Source organism: Schistocerca piceifrons, chromosome 6 (genome assembly GCF_021461385.2).
Source record: "Schistocerca piceifrons isolate TAMUIC-IGC-003096 chromosome 6, iqSchPice1.1, whole genome shotgun sequence".
Taxonomy (NCBI): domain Eukaryota; kingdom Metazoa; phylum Arthropoda; class Insecta; order Orthoptera; family Acrididae; genus Schistocerca; species Schistocerca piceifrons.
In genome coordinates this window covers 562,115,376-562,135,834 of record NC_060143.1, presented here as the reverse complement: position 1 = coordinate 562,135,834, position 20,459 = coordinate 562,115,376, and the positions used below count along the sequence as shown (strand labels likewise).

General features: G+C 42.1%; 1 protein-coding gene across 1 annotated transcript in view; it reads left to right on the top strand.

Moving 5' to 3' along the window:
* The window catches only part of LOC124803020, a 1,344,800-nt gene extending 1,328,944 nt beyond the window's left edge, over nt 1-15,856 (top strand). The window contains exon 6 of the mRNA XM_047264127.1: nt 15,407-15,856. Within this exon, the coding sequence (XP_047120083.1) occupies nt 15,407-15,516 (110 nt within the window). The 3' untranslated portion in view covers nt 15,517-15,856. The remainder of the gene's footprint in view (nt 1-15,406) is intronic.
* The last annotated feature ends 4,603 nt before the right edge of the window (nt 15,857-20,459 follow it).

The window sequence follows — 20,459 nt, the reverse complement described above, 5'->3', positions numbered from 1 at the left end:
AAGCACCATACCATGACCCACACGTTCACAGTATCTGACGTCCCCGGATTTCTTTCTGTGGGGAAAGTTGAAGAGTATTTGCTATAGTGATCCACCGACAACGCCTGACAACATGCGTCAGCTCATTGTCAATGCATGTGCGAACATTATGGAAGACGAACTACTCGGTGTTGAGAGGAATGTCATTACACGTATTGCCAAATGCATTGAGACTGACGGACATCATTTTGAACATTTATTACATTAATGCGGTATTTACAGATAATCAGAAATGTTGAGTTCACAAAGGTACATGTATCACATTGGAAGAACCGAAATAAAATATTCAAACGTACCTACGATCCGTATTTTAATTTAAAACACTTATCTGTTACCAACTGTTGGTCTAAAATTGTGAGCTATTACAACGCCATTTATGGCAAAGCGAAAACATTCATATTTCTCTACGTACTACACGAATATGTAATAAAAATTGGGGTTCTTGTTTAAAACAACGCAATTCATATCCGTTTGACCTATGACAGCGCCATTTAGCGGGCCAAACATAGCGCCATCTGGTTTCCCCTTCAAGCTAGACAAGTTTCATTCTTTTGCAGTTTTTTCGTTTGACGCCTATTTCGTGAGATATTTGGCCCGGTCACGAGGAATGGACCACCCTGTATAATCAGGGTGTCTCTCCCAAAAGTCGAGAGGCGCATTTCTTTATATGCCTATATTTTATATTTCTTTATCATGTCTCTCATGTCGACGAAAAGCGTCAGTTTGTTTCCGTGCGCACTGGGTAGAGAGGTCCCACGTTAGTCTAGTGCGATTGGTATTAAAACGGACAGTAAAACTGTAATAGGAATCAGGAAACCATTAGCGATGGCAGTGCCCTGGCCCTTGCTGAAGCTGCCGCCAAACATGCAACGCTGCTGAGTCGCTGCCGGATTCCTCCATATCCTTCATGTTTTACTGTCCCTGTTAATATACATCGACAAAACGAATATCTTACTACAGTAATTTTGGAGCACTATATTGAATGGGTAGGCAAAATGCCTCTTAAAAAGTGGTTTTGACACTGGTCGTCTCATGAAAGACTTGATGAGTAGCATTCGTTTGGGCTGACTCAAGTTACACGCTGCAAAACGAAATTGCAAGTATCTGCCGAAACACCAGGCCAATAATATTTCCTTTCTCTTTACCAAACACATCAACGTGTGCCATGTGTCACCGATTTCTGTACAATGAATTACCAGTGCTGCCGAAGAATGTTACTTTTGCAGAAAGACAACGTCTGTGATCTATACACCATGTGACATAACACCAACAGCCTAAATACTTAGACATAACAGTTACGAATAACTTAAACTGGAACGATCACATAGTTAATGTTGTGGGGAAATCGAATTAATGTCTGCGTTTTATTGGCAGAACACTTAGAAAAAACAACAGGTCTACTAAAAAGACTGCCTACTCTATGCTTGTCAGTCCTCTTCTGGAGTAATACTGCGCGATACGGGATCCGTATCAGATACGACTGACGAAGACATGGAAAGACGTTCACAGGAGAACAGCTCGTTTTGTATCACTGGGAATTAGGGGAAAGAGTTTCACGAATATGATACACGAGTTGGTGTCGATATCACTAAATATTTGTTTTTCTTCGTTCTCGCAGGACCTATTCACGAAATTTGAGTCACCAAATTTCTCCTTCAGAAACGTAAGTAATTTGTTGGCGCTCATCGATAAGGGGGGCAATTATCACTGCAAAAAAATGACAGAAATCTGACCTCTCACGGAGAGATTGAAGTGTTCGGTTTTCCCGCGCGCTGTTTGATATTGGAATGGTAGAGAAATGGCTTGAAGGTGAACCCTCTGTCACGAACTTAATTGTGAGCTGTAGAGATATATAGAGTAGGTCGTGCGATAGTGGCTCACTGCAGTGTTTCATGGGCAATGAATTGGTCGACGAGGTCCGGTAACATGGACACTTTTGTTCGCCGGATCCGAGTCCGTTGGGGTTTTGGCTATGGGGAAATTCGTGCACGCTTCCATCGAAAACACACAGACGTTACAGAAACCCGTGAACAGTGCATGTGACGCTATCCGAATGAAGACAATTGTATTCGAAAGAGTGCGTGATTCACTGCAAGAATGTTTGCAGGATGTGTTACTGAGACGCCCTGCTAATCCTGCAGGACAGGCTGGTAGTTTAAGTAGTGGAAAGGGGCCAAAAGAAGTGGCTGTCAGTTACACTCGAACATGCAACCTTTTATTTGATCAAACATTACAAGAACCGAGAAAAATTATTTTTAAAAAAAGAGAAACACACATTTAGTTTTGGAACTTAATTAGCCGCTGAATGCGCCGTTTGAGAGTGGAATGGTAGGGAAATGGCTTGAAGGTGAACCCTCGCCAAGCACTTCACCAGACCAGTACACAACAGGGAGTTCAATAGAAGAATGTACAAGGTGCTGGCGCCCACCACCAATCTCATGCCTTAAGGGAAGGACCACTTTAATTGAAAAACGTCTGAAAGCCAATAACTTAAACCTCGACGAAAATCAGAAATTTAAAAGGCAAAGCCTTATCTTAAAGCAGTTCCTTTATTAGGCGGGGGGACCAAAGAATCTGACACTTTAAGAGCAAACAACTTAAATAGAAAATCGGCTAAAGGCCCAACACTTAAGACTCAATAACATTAATTTTAAAAATGACAAAAGCTTTACGTAAAACAGCTCTTAAATTACGCTGAAGGCCCAAACCACCTGACACCTTAAGGGAAAAACAACCTTAATCAAAAAACGGCTCTAAGCCATACAAGTACAAACAGCAGGGACAAACGAGAAAAAGCAGTACACCCGAGGATGCTCAGAAGTTCCGAGGGTCGGCCTGGAATTCAGACATTAACCCACGCTTAGGTGATACACGCAGTCGGCGTAACCATTGTCGATCCGACGACAACCCAACCGACAGGCAGTCAACAGACCCACCGGCAGGCTAACCTCCGCTTCACCAAACCAGCACACAACAGGGAGTTCAATGGAACAATGTAGAAGGTATTGGCGCCCACAATACATCGAGCTGTGAAACTACACACCATGCTGGACAGTGACGATGCGATGAGGGAAAGACACTGCCTGAACTTACGGCAACGGCCAGGGCAGGTAACTGGAACGTTAACGTCCACAAGCCAGAAGATTACGCTGGTGCACTTCAATTCAAATAAGCAAGTCCAGTTAAACTCCACCGGAGTGTGGCTAAAATTTACCAACTCGAAAACACATGATGTTGCTAGCATGAATATCCCAACAGCTGACAGCGAACTCCAAACGAGACGATGTGAACAGTCGTGACTTGCTGGTAGATTAAGTCAAAACTCAACTTTCATGTCCAGGGTCGGTGAGACACGAACCTCGTAGCAATGGGAACAGCACCACACACTCGGACACCACATTGAGGCCGCTAGCGGCCCCAGCAAAACTACTCGCCGCAGAGATTTCCTCGATGCTCCACGCCAACCGACCAACTGCACAGCCCCGCAAACAGTGCAAGGACCAAATATACGTCATCCGATGAGACGACCAACCGAACGACCAATCAACAGTCGTCCCATTCTAATCTCCCTCCGTCGGACAGTTCATGTGTGTCCCCAGCAGTCTGCGAGCACTGGCTGCCGGCACCTCACGAGCACTCCGTCCCCCGATTTCACTTCTGCTGCGTCCCGATTGCACTGCTGGTCCGTCCCGAACTGACTGCCAGACACACGGCGACCCGGAAATACTATCGGTCGCTCCAGAGCTGGTACGACAGTGCACTTATCGATACGCGCTGCTGCTGCCGCTCACGGGCAAGTAAGGCGGGAAGTTAATGACGGCAGTAAATGTAAGAAGAAAAAGATGGGGCAGTACTGTAATAGAAGATGACAAACGATAAATGGGATAAACGCGAGCTGTGCACGGTTCAGACATGATCTGTAATAACAACATGCAGCTCCGTCTATAGTGTCTTCTATGTAAAAGACAGCTCGGAATGAGAGGATACATTAGCCAGTATCACGAGATATACGTATCATTAGAGGAACTTTTCTTCTTGTTTTGACCAATACCACACACTTTCTGAAGGACCTTGTACAACTGGAGCCGTAAAGCCGTCGGCACACGGACCGAGCATCCGAACGTTGAGCGTGCCGAGTTTCTGACGTTATAGCGTGGAACAGCACGTTCGGGAGTCTTTCTGAACGTGCAGAGCAATATCTGACATGTCAGATATTCTGAGCGTGCGTCTGAGCGTTGAACAATGAGATGTCACAACGTCACCTACGTCACACGTACGCCGTCTCCCTTCAGTACAGAGTTGTGAGGCGCCATATTGGCATTCATTTCAAGCCTATATGTATATATGCCGTTTCTGGGCACCAGCAAATTGAGAATCACTGAAAACCGGTTGTTAACTGTGTGATTCGTTCCAATAAAATAATGACAAACATCATATTCGTATTGTAATTTGCGTATTATGAGAGTAGGCTATTTGAAGGCAGCGACGCACAGAAGATCCACCCAAAACGCATTGTTCTTGGTACAACTTCCTATAATTAAATTTCAGTTAGTAACATATCTACGATTAAAGTTGTCAGCAACGGTTAACATAAAATAATTGGAGACCTTACGTATGTTCTTCGTGTAGCGTAATGGGTAGCGTCAGTGTCCTGTGCTGAGGTGTCAATTGCGGCGGCGGTTTGAGACTCGACGCCTGCATATGTTTTTTCTCTTAACATTCGCGATTTAATTGGGTTCCGATACTTTATTATTAATTTAATATAAGTATATATTATAATATTTGATGTTACGTAAGCCATTTTTTTGAGGTGTGACTTTGTTCGATTGGCTTAATCTACAGGGCAGCTTGCGCTACTTATATAAAGATATTTTGCTGTTTTTTCTTTTACGCTTCGTAATTCACATGTTGCAAAGATTCTGCAACTCGGGGGGGGGGGGGGGGGGGGGGGGGGGGGTAGGAACAGTCCTCATGTAAGACTGACCTTGGGGTTTTACTAAAAGGCCGGCCGGTGTGGCCGTGCGGTCTAGGCGCTTCAGTCTGGAACCGCGTGATCGCTCCGGTCGCAGGTTCGAATCCTGCCTCGGGCATGGATGTGTGTGATGTCCTTAGGTTGGCTAGGTTTAAGTAGTTCTGAGTTCTAGGGGACTAATGACCACAGATGTTAAGTGCCATAGTGCTCAGAGCCATTTTTACTAAAATGTGGAAATGATTAAATAACTAAGAACCAAATTAGTAGCGCACTGTTTGTAATGGAACCTTTATAAGCCTGTGTCCTTATTTATTGGACATTGTACTTTCCTTTTCGTGGACGATGCAGGAAATGTGCGTTTTAATAGAGCTAACGTGGGAATCTTACGCGCGCCCGTTAAGTAAACAGTGTGATTTACGAACTGGAAACATCCCTCAACTGCCGCTAGAGTGCGTCGCGATACCGTATATCACGCTGGGGCCCACGTACCGTATGCTCATGTCGCACCGTTCCTGAGCGTTCAGCAGCACGCTGAACTTGGCACGCTCAACGTTAACGTTCGGCAGCAAGGTCCGTGTGCCGACGGCTTAAGGAGGGGCTGGTGGGATAGGTCACCACCAAGGGGCCAGAAACGAAAGTGACGCAAGAACTGACCAAAAAATATAAAAAAAAACGGTTCAGACGTGAGTTCTCCTACCTGTCGTTTTCGTAACTAGTGCTTACGAGAATAAGCCGTAAGTCCTCCTACGGCCCTTGTTTGTAAAATCAGATTCCATTCGATTTTTGGCTACTGTCACATTAGAGGCATTAGTGTGTGCCAAACCTATCATAAATGAGCAGAAGATATAGGTGCTTGTGACCATTGCGTATGAGGCGACCCGTATAAAACCAGGTGTATTTGAAAGGGTGCGTCATTCACTGGGAAGGAGGGCTGCAGAATTTGTTAGGAAGCGAAGTAACCACATGAACCACGTCCTCCTAGTTCCGCATAGCACGCACATAGGAATGAGACGACAGAGTGCTCCATGTCTGAATAGGCACTGATTGTCAGACATGTCATTATAGGGAATTTCTTCTAGTTTTGACCAATACTACCACATCCAAAAACAAAGGATACTTTTTAAAACACTTTTTGTTTTACGCCAGGTAATTAATTTCCATTTGTGATGACCGTTAAACACGAACAATTGTGCAATAACCGAAAATAACGGGAATGGCAAATAGATCTCACATGTACTACAACACTTCATCCGACTACAACTTTCTTTCACGAAACGTCTCAACTGAAACCTTTATGTCTTATCTTGAAAACTGAGCAGCCAATTGACAAATATAGGTAACATATCGACATTGTGGAGCTGTTTAACAAAACAGCTGCTTTCATGTGCCAGGAGAAACAGTTGGAGAAAATCATTGACATGACTTCCCGTTAGGACATTTTGCAAGTTAAGACGAGCTTGCCTGCAGAATAATACACATTTGCTGATCTTTACTTCAATGAGACAAGTAAACCAATTTGCTTCGCTCACTTCAACGACATAATAATTTGCTTGTTTCACTCAAAGCAATAGCTCTTTTTGGTTTTAATTCTAATTAACTTTTTATGCAATATTAATAGTTTTTCAGGTGCTAATAAAATATATTTGGTTTGTTATACATCATTCAAAAGCAATGTATAGTAGGTCACCTAAAGAATAAGATATACAGAAGCTTTCGTTAAACTTCCTTTTTGTTTAGAAACTTTATGCAGTTTGTCATTTATTTACTGGACTGGTATATTTAATATCTTGTGAGTAATATTTTTCATAAATTTCATGTATTTAATACAGGGCCTCTATGATTAAATATCTAGTTCCGAAACGTTGTAGAAAGAGAAATACTGTTCCGAACGATGTCCAATTTGAACACCATATTGCTGACGCGGGGGAAACGTCATGCAACCCATAAACCGAAACGAACATTTGCCCAATAGGTACTATTGTAAGCGTCAGAATACGCACACAAACAGATGTGCGGCACGCGGCTGATCCTCGGTTTGCGTGCGAGACGCCAGACATGTCTGTCTCTATAAAGGATCGCTGGTAAAGCTCTTTTACAGGACGCTGACTGTGTGCCAGTATCCATGCAGAAGTTCCGCAAACTGAAAGCTATGAAAAAAGGCGCTGGCGCGATGCCTGCTAAGAGTCTGGAGAAATGATTACAAAATTCGAGATTGCAATGTGACGGATGATAGCAGTTGACCCGACTTTTGCCGAAGATGTGGCCCCAGTATTGCAGGAGGGCCGAGTGAAGTTGTGGAAACATGCAGTGCACAGCGAATTGCTATCCACTCAAATTCACCCATGTTAACGAGTTGCTTCCGGCCGATCTGCGAGCAAGACGAAGGTTTGCTCTGGAATTTCATGTTGGCATGGAAGGAAATAATGAAGGTCCATGTAACGTTCTATAAACAGCGTAAGCCAGCCCGTTTCCATGGACATGATAATACACAGGACTGCAGGATATATGGCAACGGAAAATCTGCACCCACTCAACAGGTACCACTTCATTCTACTAAAGCGATTGTGAAATGCAAGTTGACGGTCTGGCTATGGTGGGTCCTTATTTCTTCGAGGTGGTCAGTGCTAAGAGAGTCTGTTGTGCACCAACGTCATTCCAACCCTTCAACAACGTCGATGAGTGGGTAGGATCATTTTTATGCAAGATCAGCCACCATTTCGCTACAGCCTGGCCGCCCGTAACAGCTGATCTTAATCCGTGTGACTTCTGGCTACGGGATTATATTAAAGATGTTGTGTTCAGCGCTCTAATTGAGAACGTAGCTGAGGTGAAAGAACGCACTGCGCAAAGCATTTCGAACGTGATCCCTGAGACACTTCTATGTCGTGTGGAACTTGCTATTTCTCGATTTCTAATTTTGGCAGAAACTGAAGGCAGCGTATTGAACATGTTTTGCACCAGTCTCACGACAATTAGAAACCGACGGCATTTTGCTTTTTGCGCTGTTTTTGGCGCCAGAACGATTAAAAATGGATGTCATTTTGATTTTTATCTGGTTTTTGGCCTCAGGCCAGTTAAAAATCGATTTTCCCACCCGATGTGAAACGATCTTGCTTTGGTGGATGGGCCATCTTAACTAATAGTGCCACAACTCTTGACTCACGGTGTACAATAATGTGCATTGAATAGTATGGATGGTGTAATGTACAACTCAAACCAAAGCCATCGTATTATGATTTATCTGTCATTTATAGCTGACACCGTTTACGATAAGACGCTTTCGGCGCCATCTATTGGTTAATTTTTTTCCATGATTTTTCCCCCTGCGTCAGTAATATGCTGTTCGAATACGACGTCATTCTGAGTACTGTCTCTCTTTCTTCAGAGATTTGAAACTGGAACTTTATTTATACATTAATGTTGCTATATATTAATGTTGCTTCCTACAGAATCAGGAATGTTCTGTGCATAGAAAATCTCCCCATGGGATGGCGTAGAGGGTTGGTGGTGGTAGTTGGGAGCGGGGGGGGGGGGGGGGGGCGGGGGGGGGGGGGGGTTGGGGAGGGAGGAGGGAGGTACGGTTTTGGTAGTAATGCAGGTTGCCAAGGGTGCAGGATCACCGCAGCGTGGATATGTGCTCAAATCCTGCCCAGTCACACTAACGGAAACCAAAAAGTACAGGTACTGAAAATAAAAACAGGCATAGAAAATATTTCACGAACCCTGAGATATGCATCCTCTTCACAGCATATGTACACAGGACAGATGGTGTAAGTAGTTTGCCTATGGTACATGAAACACTTTCCGTGTCTGTTTTATTTTTCCAAACCTGTATTGTCAATAGCTTGTTTCAAACAGACTCCTCTTATTTCATAAGTCCTTACACGTGCTTAGTATGCTATTTCTGTGAATGTTTCTTTCTAATATAAATACCACAACGTCACTAGTCACAAGAAATTCTTTACAAAGCGTTTTGGAGACTTTGCTGGATCATAAGATGGCAGTCCCAATTAGTTGTTCTCAAACTGATCTTTACAGGCTAGCCCTTTTCTATTTTCGTCATACTTATTGTAGTTGAAGCACAAGCAGTGGACATAAGATTTTCGAAATCGATACGAAGCAATTCTCAAAACATTCGAAAAAATAAGCTTTGACATTTTCAGATGCTTAAGCACTGGAACAAAGAACATCACTCCAGTACACAGAAAAGGCCATAATTAAGGAAGTAACGTTACAATATCGCAATCACTAAGCCGCTGTTTCGACTCCCGATAGAAGCGGTTCCTTTTAAATTTCGTTGGAATCAACGTTTGTTATAAAAATGGCATTTTTAACAAACGAGTATTTATCTCTTTCTATATTTAATGACTAATTTTACCTAAAATGGTTATTTAAAATGAATTACAATTAGGTACAAAAATGGTAGACAGCCAACAGAAAAATAAAGACTTTTTAATTTCTGTAGGTTAAGAAAAAAACATAGATGGTGAAGCTGGAAGAGAACATAAGACAAATCCTGGATTGCCAGAACAAGTTGTAGCAATAGTGGTGGTAGTAGTAGTAGTAGTAACAGAAGAAGTAGAAGAAGAACAGGAACATATTAAAACACAAACGATATTTCAAAAAATATTCAGTTTACTATGAATACCCTCTTTTTTATAAAATTAGCAATTAAAAATGAAAAAAATCATATCGATAAAAAAGTTACGTTGCACGTCAGAGTCGGTTAAATAACATTTCAATGATGTGATAATAAATACTGCACCCCCCCCCCCCCCCCCCCATGAACCGTGGACCTTGTCGTTGGTGGGAAGGCTTAGCGATACAGATGGCCGTACCGTAGGTGCAACCATAACGTAGGGGTACCTGTTGAGAGGCCAGACAAACGTGTGGTTCCTGAAGAGGGGCAGCAGCCTTTTCAGTAGTTGCAGGGGCAACAGTCTGGGTGACTGACTGATCTAGCCTTGTAACACTAACCAAAAAGTCCTTTCTCTGCTGGCATTGCGGACGGATGAAAGCAATGGGAAACTACAGCCGTAATTTTTCCCGAGGGCATGCAGCTTTACTGTATGGTTACATGACGATGGCATCCTCTTGGGTAAAATATTCCGGAGTTAAAATAGTCCCCCATTCGGGTCTCCGGGTGGGGACTACTCAGGAGGACGTGGTTCTCAGGAGAAAGAAAACTGGCGTTGTACGGATCGGAGCGTGGAATGTCAGCTCCGTTAATGGGGCAGGTAGGTTAGAAAATTGAAAAAAGGAAAAGGCTAGGTTAAAGCTAGATATAGTCGGAATTAGTGAAGTTCGGTAGCAGCAGGAAAAAGATTTCTGATCAGGTGACAACAGGGTTATAAATACAAAATGAAATAGGGGTAATGCAGGAGTAGGTTCAATAATGAATAAGAAAATAGGAGTGAGGGTAAGCTACTACGAACAGCATAGTGAACGCCTTATTGTGGCCAAGGTAGACACGAAGCCCACGCCTACCACAGTAGTACAAGTTAATATGACAAATAGCTCCGCAGATGATGAAGACATTGCTGAAATGTATGATGAGAAAAAGGAAATTATTCAGATAGTGAAGGGAGACGAAAATTTGACCGTAATTGATGACTGGAATTCGATAGTAGGAAAAGGGAGAGAAGGAAAGTGAATATGGAATGGGGGTAAGGAATGAAACAGGAAGCCGCCTGGTAGAATTTTGCACAGAGCATAACTTAATCATAGCTAACAATTGGTTCAATAATCATGAAAGAAGGTTGTATTCATGGAAGAGGCCTAGAGATACTGGAAGGTTTCAGATATATTATATAATGGTAAGACAGAGATTTAGGAACCAGGTTTTAAATTGAAAGACATTTCCACGGGCAGATGTGGGCTCTGATCGCAATCTATTGCTTATGAAATGTAGATTAAAACAGAAGGAACTGCAAAAAGGTAGGGATTTAAGGAGATGGGACCAGGATAAACTGACAGAACGAGAGGTTGTTGAGAGTTTCAGGGAGAGCATGAGGGAAAGATTGACAAGAATGGGGTAAAGAAATACAGTACATGAAGAATGGATAGCTTTGAGAGATAAATAGTGAAGACAGAAGAGGATCAAGTAGGTAAAAAGACGAGGGCCAGTAGAAACTCTTGGGTAACTGAAGAAATATTGAATTTAAGTGATGAAAGGAGAAAATATAAAAATGCAGTAAATGAAGCAGGTAAAAAGGAATACAAACGTCTCAAAAGTGAGATTGACAGGAAGTGCAAAATGGCTAAGCAGGGATGGCTAGAGGACAAATTTAAGGATGTAGAGGCATATATCACTAAGGGTAAGATAGATACTCCTTACAGAAAAATTAAAGAGGCCTTTGGAGAAAGGAGAACCACTTGTATCAACATCAAGAGCGCAGATGGAAACCCAGTTCTAAGCAAAGAAGGGAAAGCAGAAAGGTGGAAGGTGTATATAGAGGGTCTACACAAGGACGATGTTTTTGAGGACAATATTATGGAAATGGAACAGGATGTAGATGAAGATGAAATGGGAGATATGATACTGCGTGAAGAGTTTGACAGAGCACTGATCGATGTAAGCCGAAACAAGGCCATGGGAGTAGACAACATTCGATTAGAACTATTGAGAGCCTTGGTAGAGCCAGTCCTGATAAAACTCTACCATCTGGTGAGAAAGATATATAAGACAGGCGAAATATCCTCAGATTTCAAGAAGAATATAATAATTCTAATCCCAAAGAAAGCAGATATTAACAGATGTGAAAATTACCGAACTATCAGTTTAATATGTCACGGCTGCAAAATACTAACACGAATTCTTTATAGACGAATGGAAAAACTGGTAGAAGCCGACCTTGGTTAAGTTCAGTTTCGAATCGGTAGAAATGTTGGAACACGTGAGGCAACAGTGACCCTACGACTTATCTTAGCACATAGATTAAGGAAAGGCTAACCTACGTTTCTAGCATTTGTAAACTTAGAGAAAGCTTTTGACAATCTTGGTCGGAATATTCTCTTTTAAATTCTGAAGGTGGCAGGGGTAAAATACAGGGAGAGAAAGTGTATTTACAATTTGTATAGAAACCAGATGGTTGTTATAAGAGTCGAGGGGCATGAAAGGGAAGCAGTGGTTGGGAAGGGAGTGAGACAGGGTTGTAGCCTATCCCCGATGTCGTTCAATCTGTATATTGAGCAAGCAGTAAAGGAAACAAAAGCAAAATCCGGAGTAGGATATAAAATCCATGGGGAAGAAATAAAAACTTTGAGGGTCGCGATGACATTGTAATTCCGTCAGAGACAGCACAGGACCTGGAAGAGCAGTTGGACAGAATGGACACAGTCTACAAGGATAATGTAATGTGGTCGAATTATATCAGGTGATGCTGATTGAATTAGATTAAGAAGTGAGACACTTAAAGTAATAGATGAATTTTGCTATTTGAGGAGCAAGATAACTGATGATGGTAGAAATAGAGAGGATATAAAATTCAGACTGGCGATGGCAAGGAAAGTATTTCTGAAGAAGAGAAATCTGGTAACATCGAGTATAGATTTAAATGTCAGGAAGTCGTTTCTGAAAGTATTTGTGTGGAGTGTAGCGATGTATGGAAGTGAAACATGGACGATAAATATTTTAGACAATACAAGTTTTCGAAATGTGGTGCTGCAGAAGAGTGCTGAAGATTAGATGGGTAGACCACATAACTAATGAGGAGGTATTGTATAGAATTGGGGAGACGTTCGTGGCGCAACTTGACTAGAAGAAGGGATCGGTTGGTAGGACATGTTTTGAGGCATCAAGGGATCACCAATTTAGTATTGGAGGCAGCGTGGAGGGTAAAAACCGTAGAGGCAGACCAAGAGATGAATACACAGGGTAGTGTAGCATGGAGAGCTGCATCAAACCAATCTCTGGACTGAAGACCACAACAACAACAATAAATTCTGAACTCAAATAAAACTGAAATATATATGCAGCGAGAATGGAACCATTTACCTCTTCATTATAAGAATAAAACGATATACGCTCACCTATTGGCGCTTCTAATAACTGTATTGGAAATTTTTGTACTCTGTATGGCTCAAGGTCGTGAAATCTTTAAACTCAATTTTTAAGAGTGTTTTTGGACATTGCATTCTACTCTTTCAGGAAATTAATGTCCACGCACTGACGTTGAAGTCCTCTGTCAGACGCCTTGCCTCTGGGAAACCAATATTCCCGACATATCTAGAGACTCGTATGATTTTGACTGAAAAACTGTTTTCATGGGTGTGATATCACTAAAAACACAATGTAAAGTAAAAAAATAGTGAAATTGCTGTCCTACACTACTACAATTAGACCACCAAAACGATCGTTTTCTTACGAGCATTACGCGTTCCCACATCTCGCCGTATGAGGGTGCTTGACGCATCCAGGAACAGTGACGATTGTGATTGTTTCTGTGCTTCACGTATTATGGTACCTGGACTTCCAAATCTTTGAGCACGATACATTTAACAGTCAACGTTTTTATGAGACTGTGCTCCTGATGTGCGTCTTTTCAGGATTGCATTCCGACATGATTTCATTTTCGTGGAGGACAACGGGCGACCTCGCCGAACAGCGGAGATGAAGGAGCTATTGGATCTAGATTATATTCTGCTAATGGACTGATCTGCCCATTCTGCCAACTTAAACCCCAACTTACTGGTGGAGGAAAGAAACGACCTCTCTGCAGACACTGTGGCCAGCATGGGAGCTTGGGGCAGAGCGTGCGTTGCCTCACGTGCTGGTCACACACCCTACGAAGAACCATGTCCCACCTTTTATGATCTCCTGGGGACCATGATATATAGCGTGACTGCTAAGCAATTATTGTCCGGCATTAAAAATATAGCTTTTCGTCTCATTGCCTATTTCTTTGTTACTTTTTGTACGGTATTGTAGCAGTTCGTTCTATGTAGGGTCCCAGTCTCGTCGAGGGAGTGACACCAGTGCACTTGCGAAAGCAAGTCTGCGGAAATCCGGTAAAAACAGTAATCTCAACACCTTTATTTTACCATCAACCACTTCGCCCAGTTGACGTACTGAACCCGCGAGTTACAGCATAAACACATAGATTCTCTCTCCTCCCCTCTCCCCCCTTCCCCCCCCCTCTCACTCTTTTTAGAAAACACACACACACACACACACACACACACACACACACACACGCACACACAATCACACACACACACACACACACACACACGCACACACGCAGGTAGATGGAGACAGATTTTCTGCTGGCACTGGCACGATGACAATAACATAATATACTGTACCTGTCTACCTCACACTTCCACATTTATCGGTGGTAAAAATAAATCATCCCTCGATAACGAGTGAGGCTGGAAGATCCCACATGACTGATACTGTGCTGAATCGCAGATTTTTTTAAATGTAAGATTTTGAGGAGTCCAATATGATAAAATAATGTTGCAATATCACAGTATTAAATATTCAAACAAAATACTATCTAAGTAATATTGTATAATAGCCATTATCTAGGATGTGTGTGTTCATTGTCTTTCAAGGTTTTTTTCCAAGTATCTGTTTTTATCCTAGAGCAACTTAATATAAAACACATACTGACGTGGAGGTCTGGCTCTAAGTCTTTGGACAGTGATGGGGTTTCTGGTTTTGTCACAAAAGCAAATTCTTTTTTTTTATGGGAATCCTATATGTCATTGACAGCTACCTATGAATCCTGGTGACGACGTCGGTAATATTTGTGTGTTCAGCCTTTGTCAAGCAGCAGTCAGGATTCACATCTAAATATATTCCAGTCTTTGCACATTGGTTCCCTCTCTTCGTAATTTAATGTATTTTAACCAGCTGAGGGCATTCTTAACAGATTTATCGGCTTCGACTATTATAAGTTCTCAATGCTAATCTGTGAGGAAAACAGTTCTTTGATCAGGAAACAAAATTTTACTTGTCCAAGTTCGTCCAGAACATCACAGAACAACGAGCAAGCTGAAAAAATGGCACCACGAGACTTTTGGATGAGATGGTTCCGCTCCCGCTCAAGTTAGTGACTGGTTCCAGATATTATTGTTGCGTGGAATAATTATTTATCGTCTTTATTTTGAAATCAATTCGAAATAATTGTATTTGATGACGTTGGTTTGTTACGCTCGATTTTGGAGCTCTGAGGGTTCCCTGATCAGGCGCTTAGGATATTAACACAATATCAGTACAGTCATTTGTATAACCATTAATGTGATAAATACAGATTACGAATTATATGAAGATAACATCTTAGAATCAATTTCAACATCTATCAACCGTTGTTACCTGAACCAGATCAGAGATATCTTGAGATTTTCATCGTTCCCTCCGCGTTCACACCGCGTTTTGTCTTCTTTCAGTTACGGCTTCGAACCGCACCGCTACTGCTGCTGCGACGTCTTCTCGTGCTGACGTCACAGCTTCCCTGCTCGTTGTGGCTGCCACAGTCTACGTCGGTTTCTTCAGGTAGCCACCGGCGGCAGCACATGCGCCTGGCAGGCAGTGAAGCAGCACGGGCTTCAAGTGAGCCACAGAGAAGAATCCTGAAATGTGGAAAGATGGGAGGGAGTAATTTGTACCTAATGAAATGAACAATTTTTATGGAATCAGCGATGTGTATGATGAAAAAGAAACTTGTATACTGTGCTTTAAAATTGTTTTAGTTTCAGAGGTCATTATGTATGTAGAAAATTGATGTATGTAGATCCCAGTAAGTCCTTAAATCTATGATATAGGCATTGTGTAAATTAGTTGTTACACAAGCAATTCGCTATGCGTTATTACCTTTAGAGTTTGATGTTCGAAAATGTGATGCCAAGTTTATAAGATGTATGAAATAAAACAATTATAGCTTCAGTTATAACGTAATCTTAAACTGATGTATATAGAAGTAAATGTATATTGAAATTAAGGGGTAGCACCAGTATTGATTAATTAATTTTTTTGATCTATTACTTTTGTTAGCAGCAACATTTTGACACCCAGAAAATCTTTTAGGGTAAAATGCACCAAACAGTCACATACACATTTAGAAACCTTTCTCGAGAAAGTTATAAGTAAAGATAAACATAAATATCTTCAACATTTCAGGGCCCTGTCAGCAACTGTATAAATATTAATTATAATTGTAGTAACCAACAGCCAGCCCGCATCTCGTGGTCGTGCGGTAGCGTTCTCGCTTCCCACGCCCGGGTTCCCGGGTTCGATTCCCGGCGGGGTCAGGGATTTTCTCTGCCTCGTGATGGCTGGGTGTTGTGTGCTGTCCTTAGGTTAGTTAGGTTTAAGTAGTTCTAAGTTCTAGGGGACTTATGACCACAGCAGTTGAGTCCCATAGTGCTCAGAGCCATTTGAACCATTTTTTTAACCAACAGCCTCAGTTGCACCGTTTACCTAGAATTTATCTAGGTTTCAGTGACTACCGTTTGTCCATAGTGGACATCGTCAAGCTAAAACTACAAATCCCTAAATTATCGTCAGATAGTAAAAACTTATCTGAAACTGCCTCGCCCCACTTCGCGACCGCGATGCGGCAGCCGCGAGTGCTGTACTGGAACTGAAGAACGTTGTGTTATCCCGACTGAAACCTAGGTAAATTCTAGGTAAACGGTGCAACTGAGGCTGTTGGTTATAAAAATTAAAATTAAAGGTAAACATTCATTACATAATCACAGAGAAACCAATCAGAAAGCTAAATTTAAGAACTATAAGGGAAGAAATGCTCCAAGATAACGATAGTTCAGAACATAACTCAACATATATGTGCAAATGATTTTACATTGTAATATACACGGCGTTTCTCTGAATTATTAATGGCTCTGAGCACTATGGGACTTAACGTCTGCGGTCATCAGTCCCCTAGAACTTAGAGCTACTTAAGCCTAACTAACCGAAGGACATCACACACATCCATGCCCGAGGCAGGATTCGAACCTGCAACCGTAGCGGTCGCGCGGCTCCAGACTGTAGCGCCTAGAACCGCTCGGCCACTGCGGCCGGCCGAATTATTAAAGAAGAACATACAGTTTCTGGGATGATTTTTAAAAAACTTGCCGGCCGCGATGGCCGAGCGGTTCTGGCGCTGCAGTCCGGAACCACGGGACTGCTACGGTCGCAGGTTCGAATCCTGCCTCGGGCATGGGTGTGTGTGATGTCCTTAGGTTAGTTAGGTTTAAGTAGTTCTAAGTTCTAGGGGCCTTATGAACTAAGATGTTGAGTCCCATAGTGCTCAGAGCCATTTTTTTAAAAAAACTTACATTAACGATGGCGTAAGATAATTTCTTACCTTTAATTTGGGAACAATAATTCAGAAATGAACCAGTCCAAATTGAAACCTACATCAGTCTTTCTAAACTGAACTCACATCATTCGATCTCGCCAGCCGTGAAACAGGACCACCTTTTCCTCTTTCTTGTCCATCTCCTCACGGAACGCCGAAGGTTTTACAGGTAAGAAACATGGAGTGTGGAGAGGCTCAATCAACTTCGAATCACGTAAGTGATTGAAGAGCGACTTGGTGAGCGTACACTGGCACAGTTAAATGCGTATCGAACAAGTTCGGGCCAATTAACCAGTGTTGAATATGCATTCTCAAATGTATTCTGAAATCTGTGTTAACTGTATTGAGCATTCCCCTCAGTAGCCCATACACGACAGTTGCCATTAATTCGATTTCCTCCCGTGGGGAAATTTTTCGAAAACGTTGATAGGCATAAATGAGATCATCGTTCTTACTGTGTTTCAGTTCTAATTGTCTCAACACGAGGAAAAGTCTGACGTCAACTGGGAGTGACGACTCCACACCTGGTGAATGACAGTGCTGTAGCATTCTACGAAGTAATGAGCCCACAACTGCTCTCGTACTGACTTTAAGTTTCTCATTTGTTTGAGTAAGGACTTCAGGTACAATATTTGTACTACTGCATCGTTAATAAAAGGGTCAGCAGATGCATGGGGATTAATGTTTGATAAAAAAAGTATCTTGAAGAAAAAGGGTGATCAGATGAAGTCAGTCTGTTAATGACTGAGAAAGGCATTCGTGTGAGAGGGAATCCAAATGCAAAACTATCTGATGCTCCTGCCAGTTGAACTGTCCGGCTATCAAGACGCTCTGTCACTATGCAGTTTATTTCTTCATAGATACCTACACAGGGGGGAAGTACACAGCAAACATTAACTTTCGAAAGTGACAAAAGACATAAGAAAGATTAAAGTATCTAAATCACACATTATACACACAAGTGGGCCACAAGATACTGTCGATCGGACAAAAGAAGTGTTACCGAACCAACATTAACTGACGTAGCAGGAATAATCGCTTAACCTGTATATAAAGAGCGTTCCTCTTCAGACATGCAGTGACTAATACATGTACTTGGTATGGTAAGGAGCAAGACGTGTAGCTACAGGGTTCACTGTAAGAAGAATTCGCTTAGGAATCGCAAAAGAAATGAAATAACTAAATAAGAAAATCATGAACACGGTGTTGAGGGAAATAAAAAATTACTCGGATGTTTCTCGAAATCACACAAGGTCTCATCAACCACAATCTTTCCAGCCACTTTTAAAATGGCTCAAATGGCTCTGAGCACTATGGGACTCAACTGCTGAGGTCATTAGTCCCCTAGAACTTAGAACTAGTTAAACCTAACTAACCTAAGGACATCACAAACATCCATGCCCGAGGCAGGATTCGAACCTGCGACCGTAACGGTCTTGCGGTTCCAGACTGCAGCGCCTTTAACCGCACGGCCACTTCGGCCGGCAGCCACTTTTAAAGTCAGACACCAGACCGAGACTAGCTTCTAGGAAACGGGAGACGAAAAGCCTAGCATCCACAACTTCATTGTGTCCTAAGAAAAAAAAGAGGGTCTAGCGTTGGCCAATGGCTGTTTGTTGGCATAGAAGGAAATAGGTAATTTTCGTTTGGTATCCTCCCGCCTTCTGTTGAATCCGGAAAACTGTGTGACAAAACCATCAGTGACCAGTCAGAGCGCTTGGTTCGTTATTAGCCTATGAAACGAGAGTATATCGCTTTTCGATTTCCCACACCCTCTTCCCTTTCTCTTCTGAGAATTCTGAAATATCCGCCCACACCAAACGAACACCAGAAGAACGTACTGAAAGCTTTAAACCTGCAACAAGCGTGTCTGGCGTCGAGATGTCGCCACGTTATTACGTGGGCACTGCTCTTCCATTGGAAAGCTGCTCGGTTCAGTTCTTTCTAATGCAAATGACCTTGTTGGACTCGTCACGTGACAGCCACGTCGAAAAACGGTGCCGTGAAGCTACCCGCTATCATCACATTTATTGTGTGGAACGTGCCTACCATTGTCTGTGATGAATAATGGCCCGGAAGACACAAGTGAAAACTGACCAGGCGGAAATTACATGAGATGGAAATAATATCACTTTAATAAAATATTAATTCCTCATTCCTTGCTATGTTAAGTGGGGCATCTGGCAGAACTGAAACGGTGGGATAAAGGCGCTTGTTGCTTGTTGGACCATAGTTACTTCTGCTGTGTTATCTCGTTGTTCGTACACTGAAGTCGTTGGCGGTACTTCGCTTTAAACGGAGCTAACGATTGATCTACATCTTATGAGTCGGCCAGAAAACAGACGGAAACGTTTTGTCCCTGCTACCGCTGGGAAAGAAAAATATGCACTGGGATTTGTCAGAAAAATCTGCAATAGTGAGGCAGACCCAAGCACTTTACTGCATTCGCTTTGTTATGTGGTCAGGCATTGTCGAACTGAATTCCCAAATCATCTGTTTGGGATAAAAGGTAACGTATGCAGCCCTGACACAACTCAATATTACTTATTTATTAGCACTTAACTATAATTTTATACAGTCACTCAATTATGCCATGTTCTGATGCATGAAGTAATATCACAAACATGGAAGAATTGTACCTCAATCTGAAACTCAGAAATATGTCGATTATATTTTTACAACCTCATTCAAACACGGGCTCACACATTTTGTACTTCTGTTGTTACACTAATTATGTGACAATGTACAACCTTTTTACAGGAAGTAAAAAAAGAAACTCACTCATTCCTTGACAGCACAATGTGGTAACATTAACCCATTGATCAACACATGCAGACATTTAGCGTCACGGACTTCCCACTTACAGCCTCATCATGGATTAATTTAGTGCTAGATACAGAAAAAAAAAATCACATTACAAAGGAAAAAAAACATCGTAAATAATACAAACGCAGCACATCAGACTGCCGACTTCAGAAATAACTAGCAACAGGAAAAGGTTATACAACAGAACCCTTAATTAAAGAATGGTAGCTGGTGAAAATACTTCATGAGTCACGGTTGGTTATCTCGTGCAACGCATTCAATTAATTAGAAGAGTTACTTAAATTACTATAATGTTTCATGTATATCTCCAT